Source organism: Aureobasidium namibiae, assembly GCF_000721765.1.
Source record: "Aureobasidium namibiae CBS 147.97 unplaced genomic scaffold scaffold_1, whole genome shotgun sequence".
In the NCBI taxonomy this organism is placed as follows: domain Eukaryota; kingdom Fungi; phylum Ascomycota; class Dothideomycetes; order Dothideales; family Saccotheciaceae; genus Aureobasidium; species Aureobasidium namibiae.
The window spans coordinates 1,730,382-1,755,310 of record NW_013581208.1 but is presented as its reverse complement, the minus strand read 5'-3'; the positions used below and the strand labels follow the sequence as shown (position 1 = coordinate 1,755,310).

The 24,929-nt window shown below is 50.0% G+C and overlaps 12 protein-coding genes across 12 annotated transcripts; 5 read left to right on the top strand and 7 right to left on the bottom strand.

Moving 5' to 3' along the window:
- Positions 1-1,133: 1,133 nt before the first annotated feature.
- On the top strand, positions 1,134-3,133 carry M436DRAFT_35911 (MFS general substrate transporter; the record flags this gene model as incomplete). Its single annotated transcript, XM_013576297.1, has 6 exons — positions 1,134-1,217; positions 1,270-1,770; positions 1,824-2,037; positions 2,090-2,499; positions 2,556-2,694; positions 2,751-3,133. The coding sequence occupies 6 exons, from the start codon at positions 1,134-1,136 to the stop codon at positions 3,131-3,133; spliced, it is 1,731 nt and encodes a 576-aa protein (XP_013431751.1).
- Positions 3,134-4,634: 1,501 nt separating this feature from the next.
- Positions 4,635-5,616, bottom strand: M436DRAFT_59937 (uncharacterized protein; the record flags this gene model as incomplete). Its single annotated transcript, XM_013576666.1, has 2 exons — positions 4,635-5,139; positions 5,591-5,616. 2 exons carry the CDS (start codon positions 5,614-5,616, stop codon positions 4,635-4,637), a joined length of 531 nt encoding a protein of 176 aa, XP_013432120.1.
- Positions 5,617-6,214: 598 nt separating this feature from the next.
- On the bottom strand, positions 6,215-8,133 carry M436DRAFT_36459 (pseudouridine synthase; the record flags this gene model as incomplete). The annotated part of the gene is made up of 3 exons (XM_013576397.1): positions 6,215-6,374; positions 6,429-7,886; positions 7,940-8,133. 3 exons carry the CDS (start codon positions 8,131-8,133, stop codon positions 6,215-6,217), a joined length of 1,812 nt encoding a protein of 603 aa, XP_013431851.1.
- Positions 8,134-9,383: 1,250 nt separating this feature from the next.
- M436DRAFT_36451 (uncharacterized protein) lies at positions 9,384-10,730 on the top strand (the record flags this gene model as incomplete). The annotated part of the gene is made up of 1 exon (XM_013576395.1): positions 9,384-10,730. One exon carries the CDS (start codon positions 9,384-9,386, stop codon positions 10,728-10,730), a length of 1,347 nt encoding a protein of 448 aa, XP_013431849.1.
- Positions 10,731-12,260: 1,530 nt separating this feature from the next.
- M436DRAFT_35372 (uncharacterized protein) lies at positions 12,261-12,527 on the bottom strand (the record flags this gene model as incomplete). Its single annotated transcript, XM_013576210.1, has 2 exons — positions 12,261-12,382; positions 12,443-12,527. The coding sequence occupies 2 exons, from the start codon at positions 12,525-12,527 to the stop codon at positions 12,261-12,263; spliced, it is 207 nt and encodes a 68-aa protein (XP_013431664.1).
- A 186-nt stretch (positions 12,528-12,713) lies between these two features.
- Positions 12,714-13,153, top strand: M436DRAFT_77850 (uncharacterized protein; the record flags this gene model as incomplete). The annotated part of the gene is made up of 3 exons (XM_013576974.1): positions 12,714-12,754; positions 12,805-12,862; positions 12,914-13,153. The coding sequence occupies 3 exons, from the start codon at positions 12,714-12,716 to the stop codon at positions 13,151-13,153; spliced, it is 339 nt and encodes a 112-aa protein (XP_013432428.1).
- A 609-nt stretch (positions 13,154-13,762) lies between these two features.
- Positions 13,763-15,060, top strand: M436DRAFT_69143 (Oxysterol-binding protein; the record flags this gene model as incomplete). Its single annotated transcript, XM_013576815.1, has 3 exons — positions 13,763-14,130; positions 14,191-14,245; positions 14,296-15,060. 3 exons carry the CDS (start codon positions 13,763-13,765, stop codon positions 15,058-15,060), a joined length of 1,188 nt encoding a protein of 395 aa, XP_013432269.1.
- Positions 15,061-17,226: 2,166 nt separating this feature from the next.
- M436DRAFT_59932 (uncharacterized protein) lies at positions 17,227-18,613 on the top strand (the record flags this gene model as incomplete). The annotated part of the gene is made up of 2 exons (XM_013576665.1): positions 17,227-18,072; positions 18,107-18,613. 2 exons carry the CDS (start codon positions 17,227-17,229, stop codon positions 18,611-18,613), a joined length of 1,353 nt encoding a protein of 450 aa, XP_013432119.1.
- A 1,103-nt stretch (positions 18,614-19,716) lies between these two features.
- Positions 19,717-20,601, bottom strand: M436DRAFT_36257 (U-box-domain-containing protein; the record flags this gene model as incomplete). The annotated part of the gene is made up of 1 exon (XM_013576359.1): positions 19,717-20,601. One exon carries the CDS (start codon positions 20,599-20,601, stop codon positions 19,717-19,719), a length of 885 nt encoding a protein of 294 aa, XP_013431813.1.
- Positions 20,602-21,112: 511 nt separating this feature from the next.
- Positions 21,113-21,793, bottom strand: M436DRAFT_36369 (uncharacterized protein; the record flags this gene model as incomplete). Its single annotated transcript, XM_013576376.1, has 1 exon — positions 21,113-21,793. One exon carries the CDS (start codon positions 21,791-21,793, stop codon positions 21,113-21,115), a length of 681 nt encoding a protein of 226 aa, XP_013431830.1.
- Positions 21,794-22,547: 754 nt separating this feature from the next.
- On the bottom strand, positions 22,548-23,447 carry M436DRAFT_34864 (uncharacterized protein; the record flags this gene model as incomplete). The annotated part of the gene is made up of 1 exon (XM_013576118.1): positions 22,548-23,447. One exon carries the CDS (start codon positions 23,445-23,447, stop codon positions 22,548-22,550), a length of 900 nt encoding a protein of 299 aa, XP_013431572.1.
- A 770-nt stretch (positions 23,448-24,217) lies between these two features.
- On the bottom strand, positions 24,218-24,677 carry M436DRAFT_77844 (uncharacterized protein; the record flags this gene model as incomplete). The annotated part of the gene is made up of 2 exons (XM_013576973.1): positions 24,218-24,507; positions 24,563-24,677. The coding sequence occupies 2 exons, from the start codon at positions 24,675-24,677 to the stop codon at positions 24,218-24,220; spliced, it is 405 nt and encodes a 134-aa protein (XP_013432427.1).
- Positions 24,678-24,929: the final 252 nt, after the last annotated feature.

Genomic DNA, 24,929 nt, shown 5'->3' with positions numbered 1-24,929 from the left:
TTCCTTTTTCTGGCGTGGAGAAAGCGAGGAGAGTTTCCAGCAATCGTGGACTTGGAAATGCCACACGCTCTAGACACGAGTAGGCTCGGCAGAGGCAGCATTGGTCACAGTAGGAAGAAGTCAACTGCACCCTCTCATGGCATTTCGACCAAGTCAGAAATGTACACAAAGGGGAAGCGTCGACTCGGACAGCGCCGAGCCGAATGCACCTTCCCCGCACTCGGAGGAGACTGCCCTCCGAGAGACTGTCCTTCTAGAGCCTCCATGGGCACGAGATTCATTACTAGCTTGTACCCTTCTCTGAGTTTAGCATGATCCTTTTTACTCGATCTTCGCTCCAGCAAGAAGAAGAAGACCAAAACATATGCTCGGGCATCGGGTCAAAGTTGTTGAGCCCCCCCACAGATGCTCATTTGCGGGGTCTAGGCACGGAGACGAGTCCTGCCTGACACAACTCCTGGCCAGCACTGTCTGAGGAGCAGCGTTCATGAATTCTGTCCATGCTGCCTGAGTACTTTCTGCTGACCTTTATGCCTACACCGAACTCACCCGCGTCCACATCCCGCAACATACAAGTCAGTGTGGGGTGTCTCAAGTCGCATACCAACGATACACGGTAAGCTAAACGACCATGGCTTGAATGCGGCCTCCCTACAGGAGGACTGGCCAGGAAGAGTAAAGTCTCTTCTCGGATTCTTCTCTGCGACACCAAGATTGAACCTTTAGGGCGGCGGGTGGCGGAGAGCCTCTCATATCCCCAGACTCTTACCATCGGACTCGCCCACAAGACTCGACGCTCTCCAGCTCAGGCCCACTACCGGCAGACGTTGGACCACAAAGATAGACCACATGCAGCACCGGGCCCGTCGCGGATACATCTACCCCATAAAGATCCCCAATTGCACTCCCCCAGAAGTTCTTTACCCCAGTATCATTTATCATCTCGACCAATCTCCATCTCTACCTTGCACTGCTTCGCTCTGATATACCTCTCTTTGTTAATCCTGAAAGCTGCCACCGACATGGACAAGTCAGCTGCTAGCCACATGGAAGTTTCGACTTTCCCGGACTCACATGTAGTCGACTCGTACGCCGTCGACGCTAAGGATGAGCAAGTCACAGTCATTGGCACAATGGGGCAGGACCCCGATCACAAACAACCAGTGCCTTGGAGAGCGTGGGCCATCGTTGCAATCTGCGCTCTGGCTACATTCCAGGTAGGGTCCACTCACCGTCAAACACAATACAGTCACTGACATGTATGGTTAGAACACATACTACGGTATCGCCCCTGCTGCAAATCAATATGCCATCGCTGGAGCTTTGGGTGGTACTGCAAGTGAAAGAATCTGGATTGTCCAAGCTGCAGCTGTTCCTGCCATCGCTTTCGGTCCCATCTTCGCAATCATCTCAGATGTCTACGGTCGCAGAAACCTTATCCTTGCCGTCTGGGTGCTTTTCGCTGTCGGCTCTATCGTATCCATGACTGCTACCGGCATGACCGCCGTCATCGCTGGCCAAGCACTCTCTGGTGTTGCTTCGGGTATCTCTGGTATCATGTTCGCTGTCGCATCCGAGGTGCTTCCCGGAGCCTACCGTGCTTATGGCCAGACCATTGTCAGTTGGGTCTCTGGTCTGTCATCGCTCATTGCTCTTCTTCCCACCGGAGCTGCGACGACTGCCGATCCCGTAAACGGCTGGAGATGGATCTTCCGCATCAAGTTCATCCTCGAGTGCCTCGTCATCATCGGCATCGCAGCTCTTTACTTCGTAAGTCGGCCTTCGTTTGCCTTTAGTACTCTGCTGACCGCATCATGCTGTAGCCTCCTCCCCGTACTGCCGCTAGCAAGCAATCACTTGGTCAGAAGCTCAAGGCTCTCGACTGGATCGGTTACATTCTTCTTCTAGGCGCTCTTGTTCCCTTCTTGATGGGCTTTGCTTGGAGCGGAGACTCCAACTATGGTTGGGCTAACAAGACTCACACCGTTGTCCCCGTTGTTGTCGGTGGTGTTCTCTTCATCGTCTGCTTGATCTATGGTACGTCCAATCCTCGTTGATGCTTTGACCTCTTCTAACCTTTTTGCTACAGAATGGAAGGGAACCAAGACTGGTTTCTTGGACCACCGCCTCTTCCAGAACGGACGCAACTTCCCCCTCTGCATGGTCCTCATCGCCGTCGAGGGATCTCTTTTCTACCTCATGAACAACATTTACCCATCGCAAGTCAATGGTATCTGGGAGCAGCCTGGCACTATCAAGGCCAACGCCTACCTCCTGCCATTCTTCATGGTCATCACCGTCGTCTCGCCCCTGCTATCCGTCTACGTTACCAAGTTCAGAGACGTCAAGTGGCCCATCTTCGTTGGCTTCCTCTCGTTCAGTGCTTCCGTCATCGGTCTTGCGCTTGCTGGTGAAAATGGAAAGCTTGGTCTTGCATTCAACGGCATCGGTGGTCTAGGCTTTGCCCCTGTTCTGATTTTGATCATGGTTTGGGTCCAGGTAAGCACCAATTTCGCGAAAGCCTGCTGAGCAACGAGCTAACAACGAGCTTGTAGAACTCGACTCCTCCCCTCTTTATCGGTACTGCTTCTGCCCTTACCATCTCCTCTCGCACACTCGGTGGTACTGTCGGTCTGGGCATCGCAAACGCTATCTACGGATCGCTCACAAACACTCAAATTCCCGAGGCTATCAGTAAGTGGCAGAACCGATCTCTCATCTTCCAATCCGTACTAACACCACCTGCGCAGTCGCTGCCGTCCTGCCTCTCGGATTCAACCCAGAACACATTGGTCAGCTCATCGGCTTCTACTTCTCTGGTCAGGGCCTTGACAAGATTCCTGGCATCAACGGACGGATCCTCGGCGCCGGCCAGGCCGCACTTCACGCGACCGAGGCTCACGCCTACAAGATTGTCTGGTTATCCTTCCTCCCAGGCTGTGTTGTTGCCGCTGCCATCTGTCTCTTTATGCGCAACTCGAGCGAGAGAATGAACTGGGTCGTCGATGCCCCTCTTGAGACCAAGGTCGATGCCCTTTCCGCCAAGGAACAGGCATTGGAGATGGATCACACTACAGTTCACATTCCCACCTTGAACGATAACATCGAGATTGAGCGAGTCGAGCACAGATGAACTGTTTCATACGTGCAAACTTCAGCACGGAGGATCCCAGCCCAGACGATCATCTTGTACATAGTGTATGAATTTATGTTTTGTTATGACTACTTTTTACTCATCCTATCCATCACATATTGTCGCGAGCCTGTCTATATTCTTGTTCCCATTGAGAACACAACTATCAAATTCAACGAACAACCAACTCAAGCGTTGGATAAAGTCCTCTCCACAAGTCAATGCCTGCTATGCACAGATTGACGCTTGAGACAGCCGTGCAGTCGCTAATGCTCGCCACATCCCAGCCCTGACACTGCTCATCTCTGTCATACTGCGACCCTACAACATTGAGAATTTTGTCTCGAGCACAACGAAAGCTTTTCGCATCTCCAGTAGCCGACCGAGCACGAACTGCTTACGATCAAATTCCTATCACGACCTCGTGACGAATTCCTTTCTCCTCACTCATGGTGCACATGACCATTCCACCGGCTCTAGGGCAAGCTATTACGATTCACAAGGTATTCAACAGCATACACCTTGAGGGTCGGCTGTTCCGAGTGGTTCAGCTAGCCGTTCACGCTAGCCGAGGTGCTGAACACGGAATACGAGCTGCACTGGACAAACAGCATGCTGTACTTTACATCCTGTACAGCATGTAGACCGCTCTATCTCGCCCAAGTTGGCTCGTTACCACAGACTACCAGAGTAGGACAGTAAATCAAACCCATATCGAGTCTGGGGCGAGGAGCTGCCATGTAAGATTCGGTGGCGTATGCAGTTGCCACGAGCGTTTGCTAGCATACTCTATTTCTCCGAGTGTCTCTCTGCGTACTTTGTTATGCTCTTGCGCTCAGGACTAAAAACTCGCCCACACTGAGCCGGGGGTGGAGGAGAAGTTGTCCACACTCTCTTCCTCCATATGTGCTGTGCTGATGTACTCAACTGCCATGCTCTTCCTGCGAAAGCCTGGAGCGACGGTCATGCTTTGAAGAGGCATGTTGGCTCGTAGACTAACGAGAGCCTAAACTTTGTCGCGTCTCGATGGACACTGAGGAGATTCATGAAGTTGCTGTGGATTCCTAACGCTATTTGCATTACCTAAGTTTGCATATCGGAGATGTGGTTGCTTCTAATTTCTAAATCGTACTTCACCAATTCCTCCTTCCTTTTGTGCATCTCGTAAGTTTGAGTGTTTCGCCGCTTATTGTCTGCAGAATCTGGCCCGTTACCTAAGTCCATACATTGCATTTGGTAAACCCTGTGCTGCCTGAAGCGAGCGAACGTACAACCTGTAACCCTGTACCTCATCTCTATTTGTAATTCTGCGCCACATGGGCTCCGTGGTGCATTTTCAGTTCTTGGACTGCTGAACGGAGTCCTGCTGCGTCCAAGTGTCCATGCCGATCTCCAGAGCAAAACCCAGCTGCTTGAGTCTGAAATGGGTCTACTAATGACATTGTGTTCGCCTCGATCGGGTAGACCTTGTTGTCTCTGCTTCCAACGATTCTTACACCACTCATGCGGCAGCTTTGCTAATTGCTGGAAGAATGTGCTTGCTGCTCCGGAGATTTGAGCCACCGTAACGTCGATCAGGTCCGTGAGTCGATGGGTCGGCGACGACTGAGATGTCGAGGAGATTTCCTTTCCTGCGGATGTTTTCGAAGACTTGCCTCATGGTTCGCTCGAAGAGACTCCACTCGATGTAGGGGCTGTGGATAGTACCATTCAGAGTGTTGATGGTGATGCTCTTGATCTGGCGCAGCAGTACGGGAGTCTTGGTGATGCTCAGGAGCGCGGATATGCTCTGCTGAGAAACCACATGGGTGCGGCGTGAGAAGAATGCCTCTACAAACCCTGGTCTGTGACTGTGGACAGTTCTTTGCAGGTCATCCTGAGGTTCGGGAGGTCGTTTTTGTTTGCAGCTGCGACAAAAAGGCACAACACCTCTGCTGGTAGATCCATCAATCTCGTGTGCTCCTTTCTCTTGCTCTTGCTCTTGCTCTTGCTCTTGCTCTTGCGGCCTATCACTTGTCAATAATGATTTTCTCCTGTGGTTGCGATATATACTTACGCGTCAGGAGGTTGCGAATTCGACCTCGTTGACTACACGGCGGATCATCTCCCGTGGAGAGACTCGTCTACCGCCTTCCTGCTGGTTCGTCATGGTGTTCTGACGTCTTGATATCGCGGTGTCGTGGTTGCTGCAGAAGTGTTGGACAAGGATGGAATTTTCGCGCCGGATGGAATATAGCAGTGACGATTGACCCACGATACCAGAGCCCTCGACGAGAAACTCACAATCACATCACCCCCTCGACACGAAACCTCCGCTCCGTCATTCACTCTTGTAGGCACCCGTCGGATACGTCACTGCAGGTAGCCAAGCTTATGCACTATGATAGACACTTCTTTATCTTTCTTCTCCTGGACATCACACGACTACTCCTGCAGATCGACAAGATGCTATCTCACCTCCTTTCTTCCGGCTCTACTCGCATTACTCCACGAAGGCTTGCCCCTACTGAAGTGATCTCTCTGACGCATCACCTAGGGATAGACCTCGCAGCATGCTGCGTGGAGACTCGATGAGGGGGACGACGTGATTTGAGAAGATTACGATTCCCCATGGTTGCTTTGTAGAAGGAAACGAACCAGAAGGATGTATTAGAGTGAGCACCTGTGCATGAGATTGACACGACCGATGAACTAGATGCTGGCCGGAGACATGCCTTGATCTTAGCTTGCTGTTGCCTCGCCTTGTTCTTCACCCCTCTCACAACAGACACTTAGTAGCATATCGAACAGTAGAAATGCACAATCGATCCAAGAACAGGGGCGTCTGCAAAGAGAGCGACCCAATGAGAGGCCCTCAACGACAACGACCTCGTCTCTCGGATCATCGAACATTTTTGCAGCTACAGATGTGAGAGACCTCGACGAAGGAGAGGTGGGTATAGAGGAGAAGAGAGACACGGGAATGTGTATGAATCCAAAGGGGAGCTGTTTGAGAAATTTTTGCATTTACATTTGGGAGTGTGCTGTGTTACTGCTTCGTGCGCGCGCCTACTCTTTTGTTGGCTCTATACGAGACAATGTCTACTGCATCTCCATGGCATCGGCGCCATCGTTCTTCGACTTGGCTGCTCTCTGCTCGTCCAACTTGCCAGCACCCTTGATAGCATCCAGACCCTTTGACGTCAAGTACAAGAAGTGGCGTTCCTTGTAGTTGTCGATCTGGTTGAAGAAGAGGTGGAATCTGGAAAGTTGTGTTAGTATTGCAGCAGTTGAAACCAAGACAATCAAAACTTACGTGTTGTCTCTCTCTTCTTCAGCGAAAATTCTTTGATAGATCTCCCTCTGCTTGAACTCCTCGAGCTCCTTCTCGTACTTGCCAAAGTCAAGCTTCTCCTTGTCGTGCTTGACAGCCTGGATATCGTTGTAGCTGTCGAAAACAGGACGCTCGAGCAATAGACCCAAACCAGGAACCTTGGGGATGCTGATCTTCTGGTCGCCCTGAGCCTCGACAATGCGTTCGATGGGAGCGCCACAGCGGATAGTCAATGCGACCATACCGACCATTTTGCGAATCTGGTGCATCATGAACGACTGACCGTGAACCTTTAGCGACAACCATTCGGTTCCGTTGATGATGATGGGCTTCGGGTTGCAGACAAAAGACTTGATGTTACGTTTGGCTGAAGGATCCTTGTATGTCTTTTGAATTGTGAAGTTGTGGTAGTTGCGAGTGCCAATGTAAGAGTCGAGAGCGGCTTGCACACGAGCGATACGCACATCAGGGATACGGTACGCGCGACGAGCAGTGTTGTAAGCAATCTTGAGCTGTTTAACAGCGGCCTCGATACGCTTCTTTTGCTCTGTAGGGATGCTTGTGCTTTCAAGAGTGGCAGGCTCATCGGGCATGGGAGTGTCTGTTGTGCCAGCAGTTTCGGCAGCATCTTCTGGCTTGGCCTCGGTATCTGCGGGTGTTGATGTGTTGACATCAGCAGTTTGCTTGACCTGCTCCTCTTGCTTGTCCTGCTGTTCTCCATCAGGATTGAAGTCGGAAGGCTCGTGAATAGCTTGTAGGACCAGTTCACGAATGTCGTCGTCGTCCAGAGCATCGACAATAGGCTTGATGTCACGCTCTTCGACAGTCTTCCAGAAGTCCTTGACCTCGGCTTGACGCGACTCGTAACCTTGACGGTCACCAACCTCGTCGGCAGCCTCCTCCAGGTTTCTGGCCATCCAGCTACTCGGGTGAGGGGGCAAGAAGGCGTGTGATGGGATCAGATACTCGTACCAGCGGCTGTCGCAGACTTGATAGCAGCTGAAACTGCCGATTGTTCTTTCAATTCCCCAGACTCTGATTTGTGGTGATAGATGCGAGTTGATCTTTTGGACAATGTCGGGGTCTTCAACAATCAACTTGAGCGAAATCATGTTTCCTGCGGCGTGGACGCCCTTGTCGGTACGGGCACATCTGACGAGTGCCGACTTCTTGGGGTCATCAGCGTTTGCCTTGGAGATGGCTCCAGCTTGGACAAAGGCCGTGAACAAATCGCCTTCAATCGTCTTTTCGGTTGTGTTGATCTGCATGCCCTTGTAGCCAGTACCACTGTATCCGATCAAGACGGCGACCTTGCGCTTGGGCTTGCGCTCTTCTGCAGCAATCTCATCTTGGGCGAAGGGTGCAGGGAGGACCGAGTTCTCAGGACGCGGCTTCTTCTTCTCTTCGTCGTTGCGGGTTCTTCGGTCTGGCTGCTCTCGTCTGAGGGAACGTTAGTCACGGGCGGGTGTATACCAATCATCAGCAATACCTACGACCACGCGTTCCTGCCCATATCTCTCTTCTTACCACCGCGACCAAATTTGAGTCCGTCGTCCTGGAATCGCTTGCGTTTGCGGTCGCTGTGGGACTCTCCTTGGGGCTCGCCACTGCTTTCGGTTGCGTTTGTGGTGGTCGCATCGTCCACAACAGGCGCCGTAGCCGGCTTGGGGTCAGTCGAGTCTGCCATGATGTTGATAATAGCATGGTAAAGGTGGTCGACATGCTCTCAATTCTCTTTGCTACAGCCTTGGCGCGTCATACTCGATCAACTTTCTCCACGTCTCCCGCTTTTGTCAGGGTCCTCCCGCTCGCAACAATTTCTACCATCTTTTTGCCTTCTATCATCAATAGCACCGACCACGTCTACAAACATACCCATCAAAGCTGGCCATATTATACATATAGCCCTCTTTGACTGTATGTAGGATCTTCGATGGGCTGCTACCATGTTCTGCTAAGTTATGCCGCTTTTTCGGCTCTGCAACTTGCTTCAGTCAGAAGATCCTCTCGATTGGTATACCCGTAATATCAATTATCATCCCTTGAGACAGATCACTGCTGTACCGACATTCAATGACATCATCAGACTGATATCGAGTCTGGAGAATTTAGAGCGTTGTAGTTGACCATGCTACATACCATGGGGAACTCTTAGGCAGGCATTTTTCAAGATTGTGTCTGCTTGTGATGTGTACGAGATATATTTCTCAAAGATTGACTTCAAAAGTATAATCTCTTCTTAGCTCAGTTGGTTTAGAGCGTCTGACTGTAATTGTTGATTGTCATCAGAAGGTCCTTTGTTCGACTCAGAGAGAGGAGAGTTTTCTTTTGCTGTGCTGTCAGGCGGTCTTCCTGCCTGGAACCTGTCTTTTGTCCCGTCTGCACTCAAATGTGCCCAATCAATTCGAATTCCAGGATGATTTGATGCAGGTACATTCATTCTTTCCAACAGCAGCCTCTGGGACAAGTTTTATCGTTCTGGCTCTCGAAACATCAGGAGACTTTGAGAGTATGAGGGGCGGCTCGGGCGCATCGTGGTTGAACCCTGAAGACGCGGCCAGACCCGCAAATCTCTCCTTGACATTCAACCTCATGCCTTCCACGCCTTCCTCCTTGCTCCCACCTGTTTCATTCGTTCTTTTGTAGATACAGAGCCAATTGCTTGTCGACTTGCTCCGGAATCGCTTTTCGATCTTGTGCTCAGCTCAGACGCCTTCGCTCTCTTTAGAACTTCAGGCCCAACACTCTTTTGCCCATCGTATCTCTGCCCCTCCAGCCGTATTGCCAATACGATATTCTAGTATTCGCAAATTTGGATCCTACTTCAGACTACCAGAACTCACTGGGATTACCCTACTTTAGATTGAGCTTGAGCACATCTCGCGAGACATCGCATATACCTGGTCGACTCAACCGCTCAATTCCAAAGCATTCAAGATGGCTCGTACCGTCGACCCCTACTTGACAGGACCGGATCTGGTCGTTTCTAAGAACCTTCTCCAAGACTTGCAAGCATTAGCAACACCTGCAGGTCAGGATCCTGCTGATGACGAAAAGGATATTAAGCATTTGCTTGCTATTAATGACCCAAAGAGCCCGGACTTCGTGCCAACTGTCTTTACAACATGGGACGACAAGGATCTCAACCCTACCATCAAAAAATACCTGGTCAAACCTTACACCAAGATTGCTATGGGAATTGTGCGTCATCCGACTGATGTTGTCTTCTTGACGCATATCATCTTGTACTTGACGGTCAATCTGGCAAGCGCCGCTTATCTCTACTACGACTTCCACTGGTATCATGGTGTGATTCACACGGTGTACACCGTTTGGTGTGCCGGTGCTTTTACTCTGCTCATGCACAACCATATTCACAATGGAGGTGTTCTCAAGAAGGAGTACGCATGGTTCGATCTGAGCTTCCCTTATCTGCTGGAGCCACTGATGGGCCACACCTGGGATTCATACTACTATCATCATGTCAAGCACCACCATGTAGAGGGCAATGGACCGGACGATCTTTCCTCGACGATTCGCTACCAGCGCGATTCACCATTCGACTTTGCATGCTACGTTGGACGGTTCCTTCTATTCGTTTGGGCTGAGCTGCCTCTTTACTTCCTCCGCAAGGGCAAGTCGAGATTGGCACTCCAGTCTTGTGTGTCAGAGATGGCCAACTATGCTTTCTTCTACTTCATGGCGGCCAAAGTCAACTTCAGCGCATCCATGTTCGTTCTGTTGTTGCCTTTCGGTATCATGCGCATTGGACTCATGGTCGGAAATTGGGGCCAGCATGCTCTTGTCGATGAGGTGGACCCTGATTCAGACTTCAGAAGCAGCATCACCCTCATCGATGTTCCCAGCAACCGCTTCTGCTTCAACGATGGCTACCACACTGCTCATCACCTTAATCCTCGCCGCCATTGGAGAGACGCTCCTGTCCACTTCCTTCAAAGCAAGGAGGCGTACAGCAGCGGTCGAGCACTTGTATTCCACAATATCGACTACTTGATGCTGACCGTCAGAGTGCTCAAGAAGCAATATCTCTACCTGGCCGAAAATTGCTTGATCCCAATTGGTGAACAAACAAAAATGTCAAAGCAAGAGCTCGCAGATATGTTGCGTACGAAGACAAAGGCTTTCACCGAGGAAGATATCAGGCAGAAGTTTGGCATCAAGGCTAGATCGGGCAGGAAGAGTGGATGGCAGAGTTGGATGGAGAAGGTTGTTGGCGGTTTGTCTGGTTCGGTCTCAGCTCCTATGAAAGAGGCCACTGAGTAGTTCACCACCTTACACAAAAGTTCTCTAAACCTCACAAGTTTTCGTTGTCGATGACCTTGCTGTCAGTGATTCTTTGCGTGCACGCGCATCGGCGTTACGTGAGGCAATGCCGTGCTCGCATAGCCTTTCCCCATGCGAACATCACGCTTCCAGATAACACCTTCTCTGATTTCTTACGATGCATCTGGACACAACTACCACACACCTTCGCCAATGCCAGGACCATTGAGCCATTGTTCACAAAGTTCAGGCTCGCTAAAACTGCTTGGTGATCTTAAAACCTTTTGAGACTCTGTCTACATACCACCAGTCTGTCTAGCTCTCGATGATAGCATGTATATTCGGCGATATCTTGACGGCTGTCCTTGTTGTTGCTATGACCGCCGTGTTGGATAGTCCGAAAAAGATAGCAGTGTTGCGGTGAACTTAATAACACGTTCACATATTCCGTGAACCAACACTTCTCTCATCGACAGTTCTCTTATTAACACTTCTCTTATCGACACTCTACCTCTTACGATCTAATTAATACATTGTGCAGTATTCGCGCTTGGTTTTGTCTACTCTGCATCTACAGCCGATCGAATTATACAATCGTGAGTGTTCCTAACTCATATTACCATGAGCCCTCTAAACTGATTTAGGCGCGGATTAGGAGGTCAGCTTTCTACAAGCCCATCGAAGCATCGAAGCGGAGCCTGAAACTAGTCAAACCGCTCGCGACATTTTGCGCAAATTTACCCAAGAAGGACAGGCATACCTTCATCAACACAGCGTCTACTCCCCGAACGATACGACCGAGCTCTCGAACAGTCGTCTCAAGAGCCATCATCCCACAACCCTCAGTGACGTCTATGTTCATGATACTACAACAGACGTATACGTCGCACCTAGCAGCCGAAACTCCAACCATACATTCCTTTCAAGTACGTCAAGTTAGACATTCGGACCTCCTTGAATGACTCCAAGTTGGACATACTCAGCGGTCCGCTCAGGCGGAGTGTACAGCAGTGGACTGGGGTGCACAAGGCGGTGGGAAGAAAGGAGACGGGTGTGTTTCAGATAAGTGGTAGATGATCTTATTTTCTGTATGTTGACTTGATTTCTGCTTTCCCTTGTACACTACCTGATGATGAGAGAGTGTGGACTATATAATCTAAGTCGTTGATGTTCTGGAATTTGAGACACTCAGCGAATAGCTTATACTGCGTAACCGCACATGGAACCCTCAAATTCAGGTACATGTTTATGGGGTTGTTCTAGAAGTCAAATTGTGAATTTGTATGCCTACGATCCAGCAAAGCATACTCTCGTTCACAGATTCAACATTGCGAGTCTCACGGTGCATAACTATAATGAAACATGGTGTTGCAGTATGCTTCATCAATCGTCGTACTCATACATTCGTCCTCGACCTATCCATGAACCCGGCACGAGCCTTGACATCCCCTTCGACCTGACCCGACCCAACCCCTGATGAGCCTTCAAGCTCTCTTCCGGTACCCCCTCCACCTCCCGTCACATAGTCGATCAATTGTCAAGGGCCATGCGCTCCCTGGCGGGGATGGTGGAAGGGAACCTGGCGCGAGCCTTTGCGTCATCCTTCTCTTGAGTGGCTGGCGAGGCCATGGACTCCGCCCTGATGCTGTCGCCTTCGACGGTGGTGTGAGCGAGAAGCAGAGACGAGATGAGAAGGAAGAGACGATACTTACTGCTGCTGCCCCTGAGGGCGCGGGTCATCTTGCTGACCAGGTCTTCGACACTAGTCTTGAGCTTCTTGAGGAAGCGTGGTGCCATTGTGGGAAGCGGCAGGGGCTTTGATGGTGATGTTGAGGAGGAAGTAGTGGGAGCTACGAGAACTTGGTGACCTCGTTGTTATGTTAGGTGCCGAGAAGGGAATGGAACAGCGTCGTAGAAGTGAAGTGAAATGCTGTGTACATACGCGGAAACTGCTACCACAACGCAAAACGCACCTTCTGCACCATGAGGACTTACCATAACACGCGTCTCCACATCGAACAAAGGTAGCTATACCAAACCTCATCAGATCTTCAATACCTTACTGATCTACCAGGCTCCCGCTCAACACTCCCTACAAACATTCAGACCTTCGCGTCTTCTCAAGCAAGCACGTACGTCGAGCATATCCAAACTTGACTGAACAGTTGCTAACCCGTATAAAGCTGATCATGGACGGTCTCTCAGCCTCTCAGCTCTTCTACATCGTCTTCCAGCGAGAACTCGCAGAAGCGATTGCTGCCATGCAGCGTCAACAAGCAGAAGACCGCATCCTGGATGCCATCACAGAGATGTTCAAAATGACCTGGATCTCTCAAGACAACCAGCAAGACCAAGAAGGAGGCTCAGGCGAGTCAGCAGAGCAGGTTCTTGATGATCTGGAGGAGGATTGGGTGCTGGTGTAGAGCCCGAGGGAGTATGGACAAAGTACCCGCGCTGCGAGCTCAGAAGTGCCCTCCTCGAAACGTAACCTTTGTCCGAAACCCTGCAGTACACCTCCGTAATCTACAATGTCTTGCCGTCTCAGAAGGAACGGACTGTCTCTCGAACACACATACAATATGAGCTTTCCCCAACCATGAGGCTCTGCACAGTCTCTTATGAAAATGCAAGGTGGACTTACTGAAAGACGGCTATCCAGTGAGAGTCGGGAGGTGTTAGTCTATCACAGCTCTCAATGGAACAAGGATGAGTCAACAATCTGTTGTTGCATTATGGTAGAAGGACCAGTTGCTGGCATGCGAGCCGGAAGTTCCGCGAGACGTTGTTGCCAAGCTGGTCAATGTCGTCATTGACAAGACCTCGAGGACGACGACGAGCATCATTTGATGTCTATCCTATCGCTCAAGAACATCAGTTACATTCTTCTCTATCGGCAGCACATTCTGAAGTACTAACACAAGCATTGGAAAGTCCACTCCACGACAAAAGAATAAAACGACCACATCCAGAGTCTGGACCCTGATCGACACCACATAAACAGATCGCCAACAGTATCAACACCAGATTTCACCATGGTCGACGGCAACAGATCAACACTGAAAGAATTCATTGCATCCATCTCGACAGTAAAAGGTGATCTCTCAACTATCACCGCACCTCCGTTTCTGCTGGCGTCACAATCGACCGTCGAGTTTACATCTTATTGGTGCGAGAGACCTCAACTATTGTGCGCTCCAGCCTCAGAGCCTGACGCTCAGAAACGTTGTTTGCTTGTCTTAAAGTGGTTTCTGGCAAGTCTAAAGCGTCAACAGTATGCAGGTCGGGACGAGAACGCGGGTGTCAAGAAGCCGTTGAATGCTTTCTTGGGTGAAGTGTTCATGGGAGCTTGGGGTGGTGATGATGGCGAAGGCAGAACAGGCTTAATTGCTGAGCAAGTCAGGTCAGTTCGACTTATTGTTGAGGAGATGGTGTGGTTGAAGAAGTGCTGATTCAAAGTCAGTCATCACCCACCAGTTACGGCCTGCTATCTATGGAACGATGAGCAAGGCGTCAGGGTATGTCTACAAAGCTGTTGAGTGCTCGCTATGACTAACTTCAAGTTTAGGCCGAAGGGTATGCATGCCAAAACATCACATTCTCAGGCACTGTCAACATCAAGCAAATTGGGCACGCGATAATCCACCTTGACAAGTGGAACGAGGATTATCTGGTTCCTCTACCTTCTGTGAAAGTCTCAGGTCTTATCACTGGAACACCATATCCGGAGCTGGTTGGAAGTTACGACATTGTCTCTTCGTCTGGCTATGTTGCCACTGTGGACTTCTCTGGAAAGCGCCTACTGGGTCTGGCTGGCAAGAAGAACGGTCTACACGCCGCAGTCTACTCCACCGAAGACAGCAGCCGCAAACATCCAATCTACACCTTGGATGGCACCTGGAATTCTGTCTTCACCATTCGCGACGAAAAGGCCAACACGGTGATTGAAGAGTTTGACACGAATGCGCACCCACCGCTCCCTACGCAAGTCCCGGATGAGTCAATGCTTGACCCTTACGAAAGCAGGAAAGCGTGGGGTCCTACTATCTCAGCCTTGAATTCTGGAAACATGCAAGCAGCCGCCGACGCAAAAAGTAAGGTCGAACAAGGTCAACGCGAGATGAGGAAGCGAGAAGAGAAGGAAAGCAAGACTTGGACACCGCTGTTCTTCCAAAAAGTACAAAGCGAACCGAGACTTGATGAGTTGAAGAGTGTAGCGCACGGAGATACAGAAGTGATTGGCACGCAAGGAATATGGCGCTGGGTCGGTAATGAGAAGGCTGAACAAATTGACAGACCCTTCCATGGAGACTTGGTGCCGTGGTTGACGTAGGTCAATCAAGTGCAAGCAAAAAGAACCAAGATAGAAGACTAGCTTGGGGGAAAAACCCAAAGTCATAATTGCGACCAACCAAGGCTGAGAGTTGAACTCACAACCCCTGGATTCTATTTACGCTAGGCTTGTATTTTTCCATCGAGTGGTGTGAAACGTGTGAGCCACAGTACCGATCTCTGTCATGAGCAGACTTCTACTGAAACATAAAGTAAGTGCTGACGAGTGAAAGTTGAGTCGGCAAGAGCTCTTCGTGGAGCAGTTGCTTCCAAAAGGCTACAGCGTATTCACTTCTCCTCCTTCCGTGAGAGCAGACTTCTTGGCAGCGTCTGTGGTCAATGTAGGTCAATTGATTGACCAGACGGAAAGGCACACTATGTGTAGCCGTGTCGCCATCAAATACGTCTTTGCCTTATCTTGGCTTGCCTTTTCATCCCAGAACGATGAACTTCAAAGACTGAATCCACTTTCTGTTTGCTGCTCATCAATTTAACTTGAAGAATGGACCGTTCGATCCAGAGTCGACAAGAAACTGCTAGAGTAAACTCAATGGACAAGGAGCGATATACGAAAGCTTGTAAGTTTGGGTCTTTCAATGCGCTCGCTCGAATTGCTCTACTCTATGCCTCAAAATCCTACAAAGCATAGCTCTCCAACTCGGCTATGCCAGATCGACTCCACGCATGAACACTGAAGATCTCCAGTAACAACCCTTCTGCCGCCCATATCTATAATAAGTTTGAAAGAATCAGGAGTATCTCAACAAACTTCAAGAATGGCTCTGAACGCCTTTCAACTGGCCAAATCAAATCTCTGCCGTGACTCGTAAAGGCACGCGGCTCACTTCGGCTCTGATAACTATTTCATGATGGAAGCTGATAGCCTAACCCAAAGCTTTCCATGTTTGCGTAGGTCTTTGTGATCCTTATTCATGTTTACATGCAGCAATCATAGCTGTCATCAGAGCAGATAGGTATATAGACTGGTCCATCCCCACATCACATCAACAGATTCCACATCTACAGCTATCCGCTTGTCAAGTTTCAATTATATATACACTGCTTCTTGTTCCACTCCAATCTTTCCGTTCAAGAGACTTGTTCAATACTGGTACAACATGCTTCTCCTCTCACATCAATTCGTACGTTATATGGAGCTGGAGTTGGCCAACCCACCCCTACTTAGGGCGAGGCTACCAAGTCACACTCAGACCGCATTTGAGTCCAATGACGATACTCTCTCTGTCTAGGAAGACTTGAGAGCCACGTCTTCGAGTCCCAAAGAACATGGAGTATCCATCACTATGGGCATCACCGACGAATACAGCGAGGAGAACTGTAAGATGCTCGGTTCCAAAAAGAGACACGTCACTACTGATAGCATTGCGGACGAGCATGGCACTGAAAACGACAGAATACTTGGTCACATAAGCTGTGAAGCAGTGAGGATGTCGTTTTCAGCTTCATGAACATAGATTGACGCTTTCGATTGCGGTGTCTTCAACTAACATTATACTGCTGCGGGTGAGAGGATGCTTCCGATCTTCGAGGCTACCGTTTTCCTCTCTGGATACTCGGTGACTGGGTAGAGCGTCCATTGATGATATTCACAAACAGGAGCATGACTCTGTGAGTCAGAAAGAAGAAGAAGACGAAAAAGTGTATATAGGAAGTTAGCACCTCGAGAGAGTAAACGGGTATGATCACGACAGAAGGCCAGGCATAGAACCTTCCGGGCCCAGGTATCGCAGCGGTGCGTCAGCAGGTCGACAACGAGACCGGACCTCGTCGTCGACGATCACGTCAACAACACGTTCAGACACGTTCAGTTGGCTGTTTGCACGCCATCATTATAAAAGCGCCTGACGCTTCGAAGCAATCCTCTCTCTTCCTCCTTCTTCTCGACGTAGACACGCGAGTACAGTCATCTCGACGCACCATCTCTCTCGCACCAGCACCGCCATAAGGAGAACAGCAAAGTAAGTATTTTCTTTCCAACTTCCATCCATCTTGTTCCATACACTCCACACACGCGAGGGTCGAGTACCCACCTGTACTTTCGTTCGATACCTCGAACTCGTACACACCTACGACACTATTTCTCGATCTAACTCTTCTCCTTCTGGTTACATCAACTGACTTTACCTCGAGATCCAGCACAGTCACAATGGCCAATTGGGGTGCACTTCCTATGGAAGTAAAGACGATGATCGTCAAAGAGTTCGCAATTCGCACCCCTGAAGAGCTCGTCGACCTCTGTGAAGCCGACAAAGAGATGAAATTCCTCACAGACGTTCATTTCGGAGCTTTCTACTTCGAAAAGATTGCCCTGTTCAACTCAGAGTATGCTGTCAAGGAGTTGATGGACATGGTCGGGAGTCCCGCCATCGGCCCCTGCATTCGCCATATCGTGCTCAGCGCCCTCCGACTCGAGCCCGACGGCTGTTTCCAATGGGTGAAGAGACTTCCAGTCAATGAGCGTCACAGCGTCGAAACTGGTACTAGTATCTACGATGACCTAACGGCTGTCTTTGCGAACCTTAAGGAGTACAAGCAACCCATCACTATTGGCATAACCGACGAGTTCAGCGACGAGAACTACAACATGCTCGGCTTCAGCAAGAAGCTGGACGGTACTGACTGTGGAGATTTCGAGACCTATAACGTCACAGCTGATGAAGTTGATGCGTTCGACACTATTACTGGTGCCGCCGAAGAAGCTGGCTGCCAGATCCAAGGTCTTGAGGTCAAGCTGTACCCACGTCGCAACTGCTCGAAGATCGAACTGGCCTGGGGCTACTACGACTTTCCGATGACACTCGCACGCTATCTCAGTCCCAACAAAAACATCAACGTGCACATCGAGACACAAATTGGCAAAAAGTCACAGAAGGCCATCAACGTCGCTTACGACAAGAAAAATCGTCGTCTGTCCATCAAGCACAGCAGAATTCCTGTAGCCTATGACACTTGGATGCTTGAATACTGGATCGAGAAGATAGACATCAAGCAAGTCCACTTTGAGGACATGAAGATTAGAGTCACAGGACTCGAGTCACTGGTCAACCCTTCACGTCGACGGTATCAACAAGATCGAATCAAACAACTGCAACTTCCTCTCCGATCACAACCTCAAGGCCGTTCTCGAGTACATCTCAACCATCACCACACTCACAGAATGCCTGATCGTCAAGCCAAAGATCTCCAGCGGCTCCAGCGTGTTCATGGGATTCTTCACAACGGACAGAATCGACGGAAGCATCAGCTTCACGGGTGACGTGGCCAAGCAAGTCACAGAAAAGCTACAGTCCTGGGAAAGCTTGGACATCCAGGTCGACGACGAAGCAGATGAAGAACCGGAGAATGAAGACAGTGATGAGGGAGAAGACACAGAGGAGGAGCAGTTTGAGGATGAGGATGACGAGGTTGAAGAAGGGTCGGAGGAGTCAGAAGAAGAGTTTGAGGAGTCAGAAGAAGAGTTTGAGGAGAAAGAAGACAGCAAAGATGGAGATTACGAAGAGAGTGGCGAGGATGACGACGAGGATGAGGATTGAACGTGCATTGACACGAGGAAAGGTTGACTATCTCATTGAGAATAGCATTTGCTAAGAGCAAGGTTTCGGAAAAATGGCATAGGAAAAGTAACGCTCAATTCAAATATCCCTTGCATGACGCTCTTTTGATCTTCCTCGATTTTGGTAACGACTGTGCATTTTGATAGCTCACTTTACTCTTAGATGCTATCGTGAAACAGAAAAGTATACGAAACTCCAGCAGATCCTTCTGCTTCAGATACCAAACCATAAAGATGTACGGTGTTATCACAGATCAGAGTAGTATTCAGAGAGACTGACGATAGCATCGACTCTCTTTGGCCATGGTTTTTCTAGAGAAATATTCGTGCATTCCTATAGTGCCTTCTCTCGCAGACTGCTGTTTGAAAGAGACGTCGACTACATGGGATTCAGCAAGACGTTCACATGACAGACAAAACAGCGGTAGAAAAGCATAGTCCTCTGAGATGTCAGAAACGCTTCTACAGAAATTGAAACGACATGGACTCTTCTTTGAACTCGACCTTGTTTTGGAGATATCTGTACATTTGGATAGTCTACGTCACTGCCATATGTGATTGTGGAACAGAAGCCGAATAAGAAAAATTGAAGTAGCTCTCAAGTGGGACTCCACCTGCCAACTGACGACTATTAGAATGCACAGGTTCCTCAACAATCAAAGTATTGCCCAAAGAGACTTGTCACATCATCGTTTCTCTCTGGACACAACTCGCAATTTCAAAACTTTGTGCATTTCTATAGATGACTTGAACATCACGGGTCGATATGGAGTCAAGGCTGTAGAACCATGTTATGCATCTCTTGAGATGTAGCGAGAATCGTGGTTGATGACTTAATACTGGTGCAATTGCATACGTTCAGTTCAAAACACGTGATGCAATACGCTCTATCTGCAAGACTGGACAAGATGACAGAACTCCACATCGCTATGCCCCGAGACATGAAGGAAACAGAGAAAAAGAAAAAAAAAGAAAAAAAAGAGAAAGACAAAACAGCAGACAGGAAATGCAGAATGTGGCCTTCTGGATCCAAAAAGAGCAGCAGAGACTCGACAGGAATCCAAGGAGACAAATATGGCATCTCTACCAATCAATAGCCCACGTCCCCGCCGTCTTCCAAAACTCCTCCAACACCTGCCTCAACGCAACATTCGGCCTCAATTCCTTGGGCGTCAAAGGCTCCCTCGTCAACGGATCCGTAGGGTTATTCTTCAGATGCTCCAACAGCGTCGCTCTCTCATAACTATGTCCAGTCCTCGTAATGACCGGATCATGCATGATTTCAAAACTAATCGTGTCGACCAGATAATCAGGGACTTCTCTAGGTTGATGGTTCTGCGGATCCGCCAATGCAAAAACAGTCTTGAGCTCGTCGAGTTTGTGTTGGTGAGACTCGAGAATTTCCTGCCGTTGTTCTTGGGCGGAGACGACGCCGATTGAGGAGGTGGAGAGGAGGGATTCGATGGAGGAGAGTTGGGTGCGTTTGGACGCTTCGAGGGATTCTTCCAGCTCGGCGAGGATGTCGCCTCTTTGGCGTCTGCGTTGTCTTTCTCTGGCGGCAAACTTCTCTTTCTTGCATTTGAGAACAAAGTCGGAGAGGGAAGGGAGAGCAGCGGTGGCTTTGTTTGCTTCGGCGGGTGGAGGATGCATGGCTTGGTTGTAGGCGGTCAGGGCTGACGACAGAGCTTCATTGGGGTGGTGCAGAGCCAGTTGTGCTTGGGCGAGGTAGAAGTAGGACTTGAAGTTGAAAGCGTTGTGCGGTGTGAGGGAGATGCTGTGCAGACAGTCGTCGATGACGCCCTGCCATCTTTGCAGTCGGATGCGGGCGAGGGCGCGGTTGGTGAACAGCAGGGGGTTGCGAGAGTATTTTGTTATGGCGGCCGTGTATTGTTCTTCGGCTGCTGCGTAGTCGCCTGCCTTGAATAGATCGTTGCCTTGGTGCTTGAGTTTCTCGGCCAGGTGTGCCATGCTGCTTGTCCAGAGGGTGTGGGTGCAGACTACCGAACGTCTATGACACCAAGCATACGCGACTAGCTGTAGAGGGAAAGTTGTCGAGTAGTTCGAATTGCTGGTCGCATCTGCATAAACATGACCCCTCGAAGGTTCTGGACGGAAGCGGTAACGATATGTCATCGCTGCTTAAATCCGAGCGCCGCTGCATGCCGCACGCGACAACGCACGGACGAATCGTCTATACCACTGACGCATTGGGCATCCTCACTCGTAATCTTTTGATTTCTCTTCCCTCACCAAAATGTGACATGTTTGCTGAACACACACTGAGTCTCACTGTGATACGATAGCAGAGTCTATAAACCCCCTTTGCCTGGTATACCTCCCATCGAAGTCATGGTAGTGCCAATCACCGTACCAAAAGCGTCACCACCCTCCCTCGTTGATTTACTTATTCACATGTAATATCGTCATTGGAAACCTTCAGAACCCACGCGTCTTCGCTGTCAACCTCTGTGACGAATGCTCAATCCACCTCGATGTCTTCGGAATCAGTCGTTTGCTCGGACATCTCGCTGTCAGCATCCGAAGTCGATCCTCTTCTCTTCTCACGCTTGAAGGTAGCAGCCTCCTCAGCAAGTAACTCCTCCACTTCGCTGTTGGTGTGAGTTACAGCAGGAGCCTCGCCCTTCATGCAACCAAAGCGAACTCTCTTCTTAGGTGTCATGAGAGGGCTGATGGCATCAAAGTTCTTCATCTTGTAGATAGAAGTATGCGAGAGATGCTTGCGCACGCTGGTCTTGAGACAGCCAAAGCGAACACGCTTCCTAGGAGGACTGGACGATGGAGATGGATGCGCGGATTCTGCAGTGTCGATATCGATGACTTGGTCGCTGAAGCTGACGCGCTGGCTTTGGATGCGCTCGGGGACTTCAATCTCGACGATGCTGACTTTGTTGTTGAAGCGGACTCCTCTGACTTTGGCCATCTGCTTGTGTGTGTCTGATGGGATGGGCGACTCGAGCGCGTCGGAGAGGTCAGAGAGGTCGATGGATGGTGACATGCTGACAGAGTGGTTGATGTGTTCGTTCGTGGTCGGTTTGCTGCGTGCGTCCTGGATGTGTTGGAGGATTGCAGGTAGGATAAGTTGTCTGCGGCGGCTGTTGCTCGGCGAACGAGCGCGCTGAAGATTGATGTTGGGTGCCATTTCCTCTGTGACTCAAAAATGTGGTGTGTGATAGCAAGCGTTGGCGCGTGGTGAGTGGTGGATCAATGTTTGAATAGCTCACACAACGAACGAAGTGACAAGAGGTAAGAAGGAAGCAGAAGCGCACATTTTATGCTTTTCCGTGAACAAACTGACAATAACAGGATGCTGCTAGTCGAGTGCGACAATAAAAAGGTAATGTCGATGTAATCAGAAGTGAAGGGTCACCAAGGCTGGCAAGTCGGCCATTGGCTGCATACCAGTCAGCCGAACAGCCTCAGCGAATCAGACATTCTTCTCGTCGATGAGATCACGTTTCGAACGGACGTAAAGATGACTGGAGCAGGAAACATCACAAGCTGAATGGGTCGCTTGCGTGCTTTTGCCTTGCCATGATTGTTACACTACCCCTGGTTTGACCTCATGGCCCCTCCCCCACGGCTGTCACCTCACGAGAAACACAGGCGTGCATCATGAAGGGGAGCATGATGGGGGAACAACTTTGTAACGGTAGGGAGAAAACGTTGAGCAGAAATTGTGCTGCGCTTGACATAGCCTATTACGATTAACCATGTCCTGTCCTACTACAGCGATTACTTACAATGTACTATACAGCATTAGTGGTTTGAGTGGACCGTCCACCAAGCACTCGTTCTCTTCACTCCCACTTCACCGAAGCGCGACACCAGCCTATTACAGCTTCAGCATCCATTGGGCCCGTTCGTTGAACTTGATCTCAGACACGGCCATCTGCTCATGCGAAACCAAGAGCTATCCAGCTCGCACCAGCAGCGTACAATGTACTATCCTCAAACGTCTTCAACGACCAACGAAACCCTTGTGTACCGACATCATGGACGTCAACAGCGACTCTCAAGTCTGCATTGCCTGCCATATCGATATAGTTCAAGGCACACAAGACCGTAGGAGCAGGCCGATGCGACTTGAACACACCCTCCTGAAACTTCACCTCCGACTTTGTTTCTGGGATCGGATTGCTCCAACTTCGGACGTCGCCTGTGTTGAAGCTGCCTGCTTGCACGTAGCGCTTGCGCTTTGGAAAGGCAATCCAGCACATCGCACCTCCATACAGAAGACTGTCCCCCCACGTATCGATGTGAGCCGTGAAGCCTTTGCGGGTGACGTTAGTCGCGTAGGCTCTTATACGGTAGTTCCGATCGCCGCTGGCCATGTCCAGTCGATTGAGCCAACAGATGATGTCGACATCGTCCTTGAATGCTTGAGGAAAGGTGAATTCCCGCGAGTTCTCTTGTTGTGCCCCCCTCTTGCTCGCTGCACCGTTTGCGGGTAAATCGTGTGTGTCGAACTGGCCAAACAGGCAGTCTTTGGCGTAGGCCTTGTGCTCGATCCACGTCGCGCTCGCCGAGTAGAGTAGCGATCTCTCGCCCCAGGTTTCCAGCGTTATACGGAACGAGTCTGTGGTTATCTTGTCGGCGACCAGGTTCGCTCTGACTGGTGCTTCACAGGAAAGGTCGAGTGATCTGAATCCTGCTGCGAGGTTTGGCGGTTCCTTGTAGTGGTTGCGTGGTAGAGAAACGATCCGTGACGTGGACTTGCAAGGCTTCGATCGTGGTCGCACTTCTTCCGTGGTGAAGATGCCAGTATCCGGCGCAGGGGTGTCAAGGTGTACCATGCTGGAGAATGTTGGTCGTTTGGAATCGCAAAAGAAGAGGTGAAATCGACAAGTTCACAGGTCGCAAAGAACAAGAAGACTTGAAACTAAAGCCCACTCGGACGACATACTGACGCCTTACCCACCACCGACCTTAATCACTAAACCCAAACCGCTGCGGTTTCAACTCCCAATGAGATCGTTGTGCATGATGGACGAGCTGTATTGGGTGATCTGCAAAAAGATCTGCTTGCTCCGGCAATACTTGCTTCTTCTCAACCTGACGTCAATTTGAGGTGGCTGGGTTCAGGATCTTGGAAATGATCGAGAGACGGGAGGGCGGCGGGACATGTACAAACACCAAGGTAGAAACAAGGCCGGTCATGTTTTGTTTCGCAGTCGAGCTGGGCTCTATCGTACCCGGTCTTCTCGTGCGATGGTATAGAGGAACAGCTGAGCTGTGGTCGCCTGGAATCTCTCAAAATCTATCTGATGTCGGGAGTGCCTCGAACGGTTGGTCTCTAGGTACATCTTTTCATCAGAAGAGCGTGTTATTTTACGATAGGTTGTATGCAAACAGTACGGCAGACTTTTGGCACGCCGAGAAGAAGGGCAATTGCAAGCAGAAGTTGGAAATCAAGAAATGAAGTCGAACGTGGAAGCAAGGTTCCCGCGAAAGCTATTATGGTATACCGTTGATCGCTCCCGAAACCCAAACCCAGAAAATGAGATCGATAATCATCATGTTACTCGTGAAAAGCATGCGCACGCAGAACCTTTGGTCACTTCTTTTACTGCTTCTTGCCGCCGAAGAAGCTTCCGACGTAGCTGCCTGCACCCTTTGCGCCCTCGGTGACCTTGCTGGCACCAGCCTGGGCACTGTCGCCCATTGCACCAGTGTAGCTGCCGCTGTCGTCCTTGCCTCCTCTCTCTGTGCGGTTGATACCCTCCTTGGAGACCTTGTCGCCGACGGGTTGTAGGAGCCCGCCCTGTCCGACTTGACCGGCTGCGAGGTTGTTTACGCCGTCCTGGAGGTTGTCGACTTGTTCGTTGCCAGTGATCTTGGTCTTGCTGAGCTGGTCTGTAGCATGTGGTTAGAACGGTAGCCTGAAGTGTAACGAGGAAGTCTAGCATACCTTTGGTAGCGTATGAGGCCTTGTTGTCCTTGGTGAAGTAGTAAAGAATATTATCCTCGACCCAAGGCATCCAGTTCTCATACTGCTGGTTGTATTGCTTCTTTGACCACTCCATTTTATTGTTGCGAAAGTATCGGTTCGATCTGGGAGATGTGTATTTGGTGATAAGATGCGATGAGGACGATTTAGCAGAGACTTGGGATGAGAAAAAGGCAGGAGTCGAGATGTTTTGTCTTGTATCACTTGAGCTCGATCACACACCCCAAGCAAGACTGATATCAGCTCTTTCACATGCTCTGCCGCTTTCCATGCACAGTGACGTGAGTTGGCACCCGTGTGGTGCGTCACGCTCAGCCACCCAGAAATG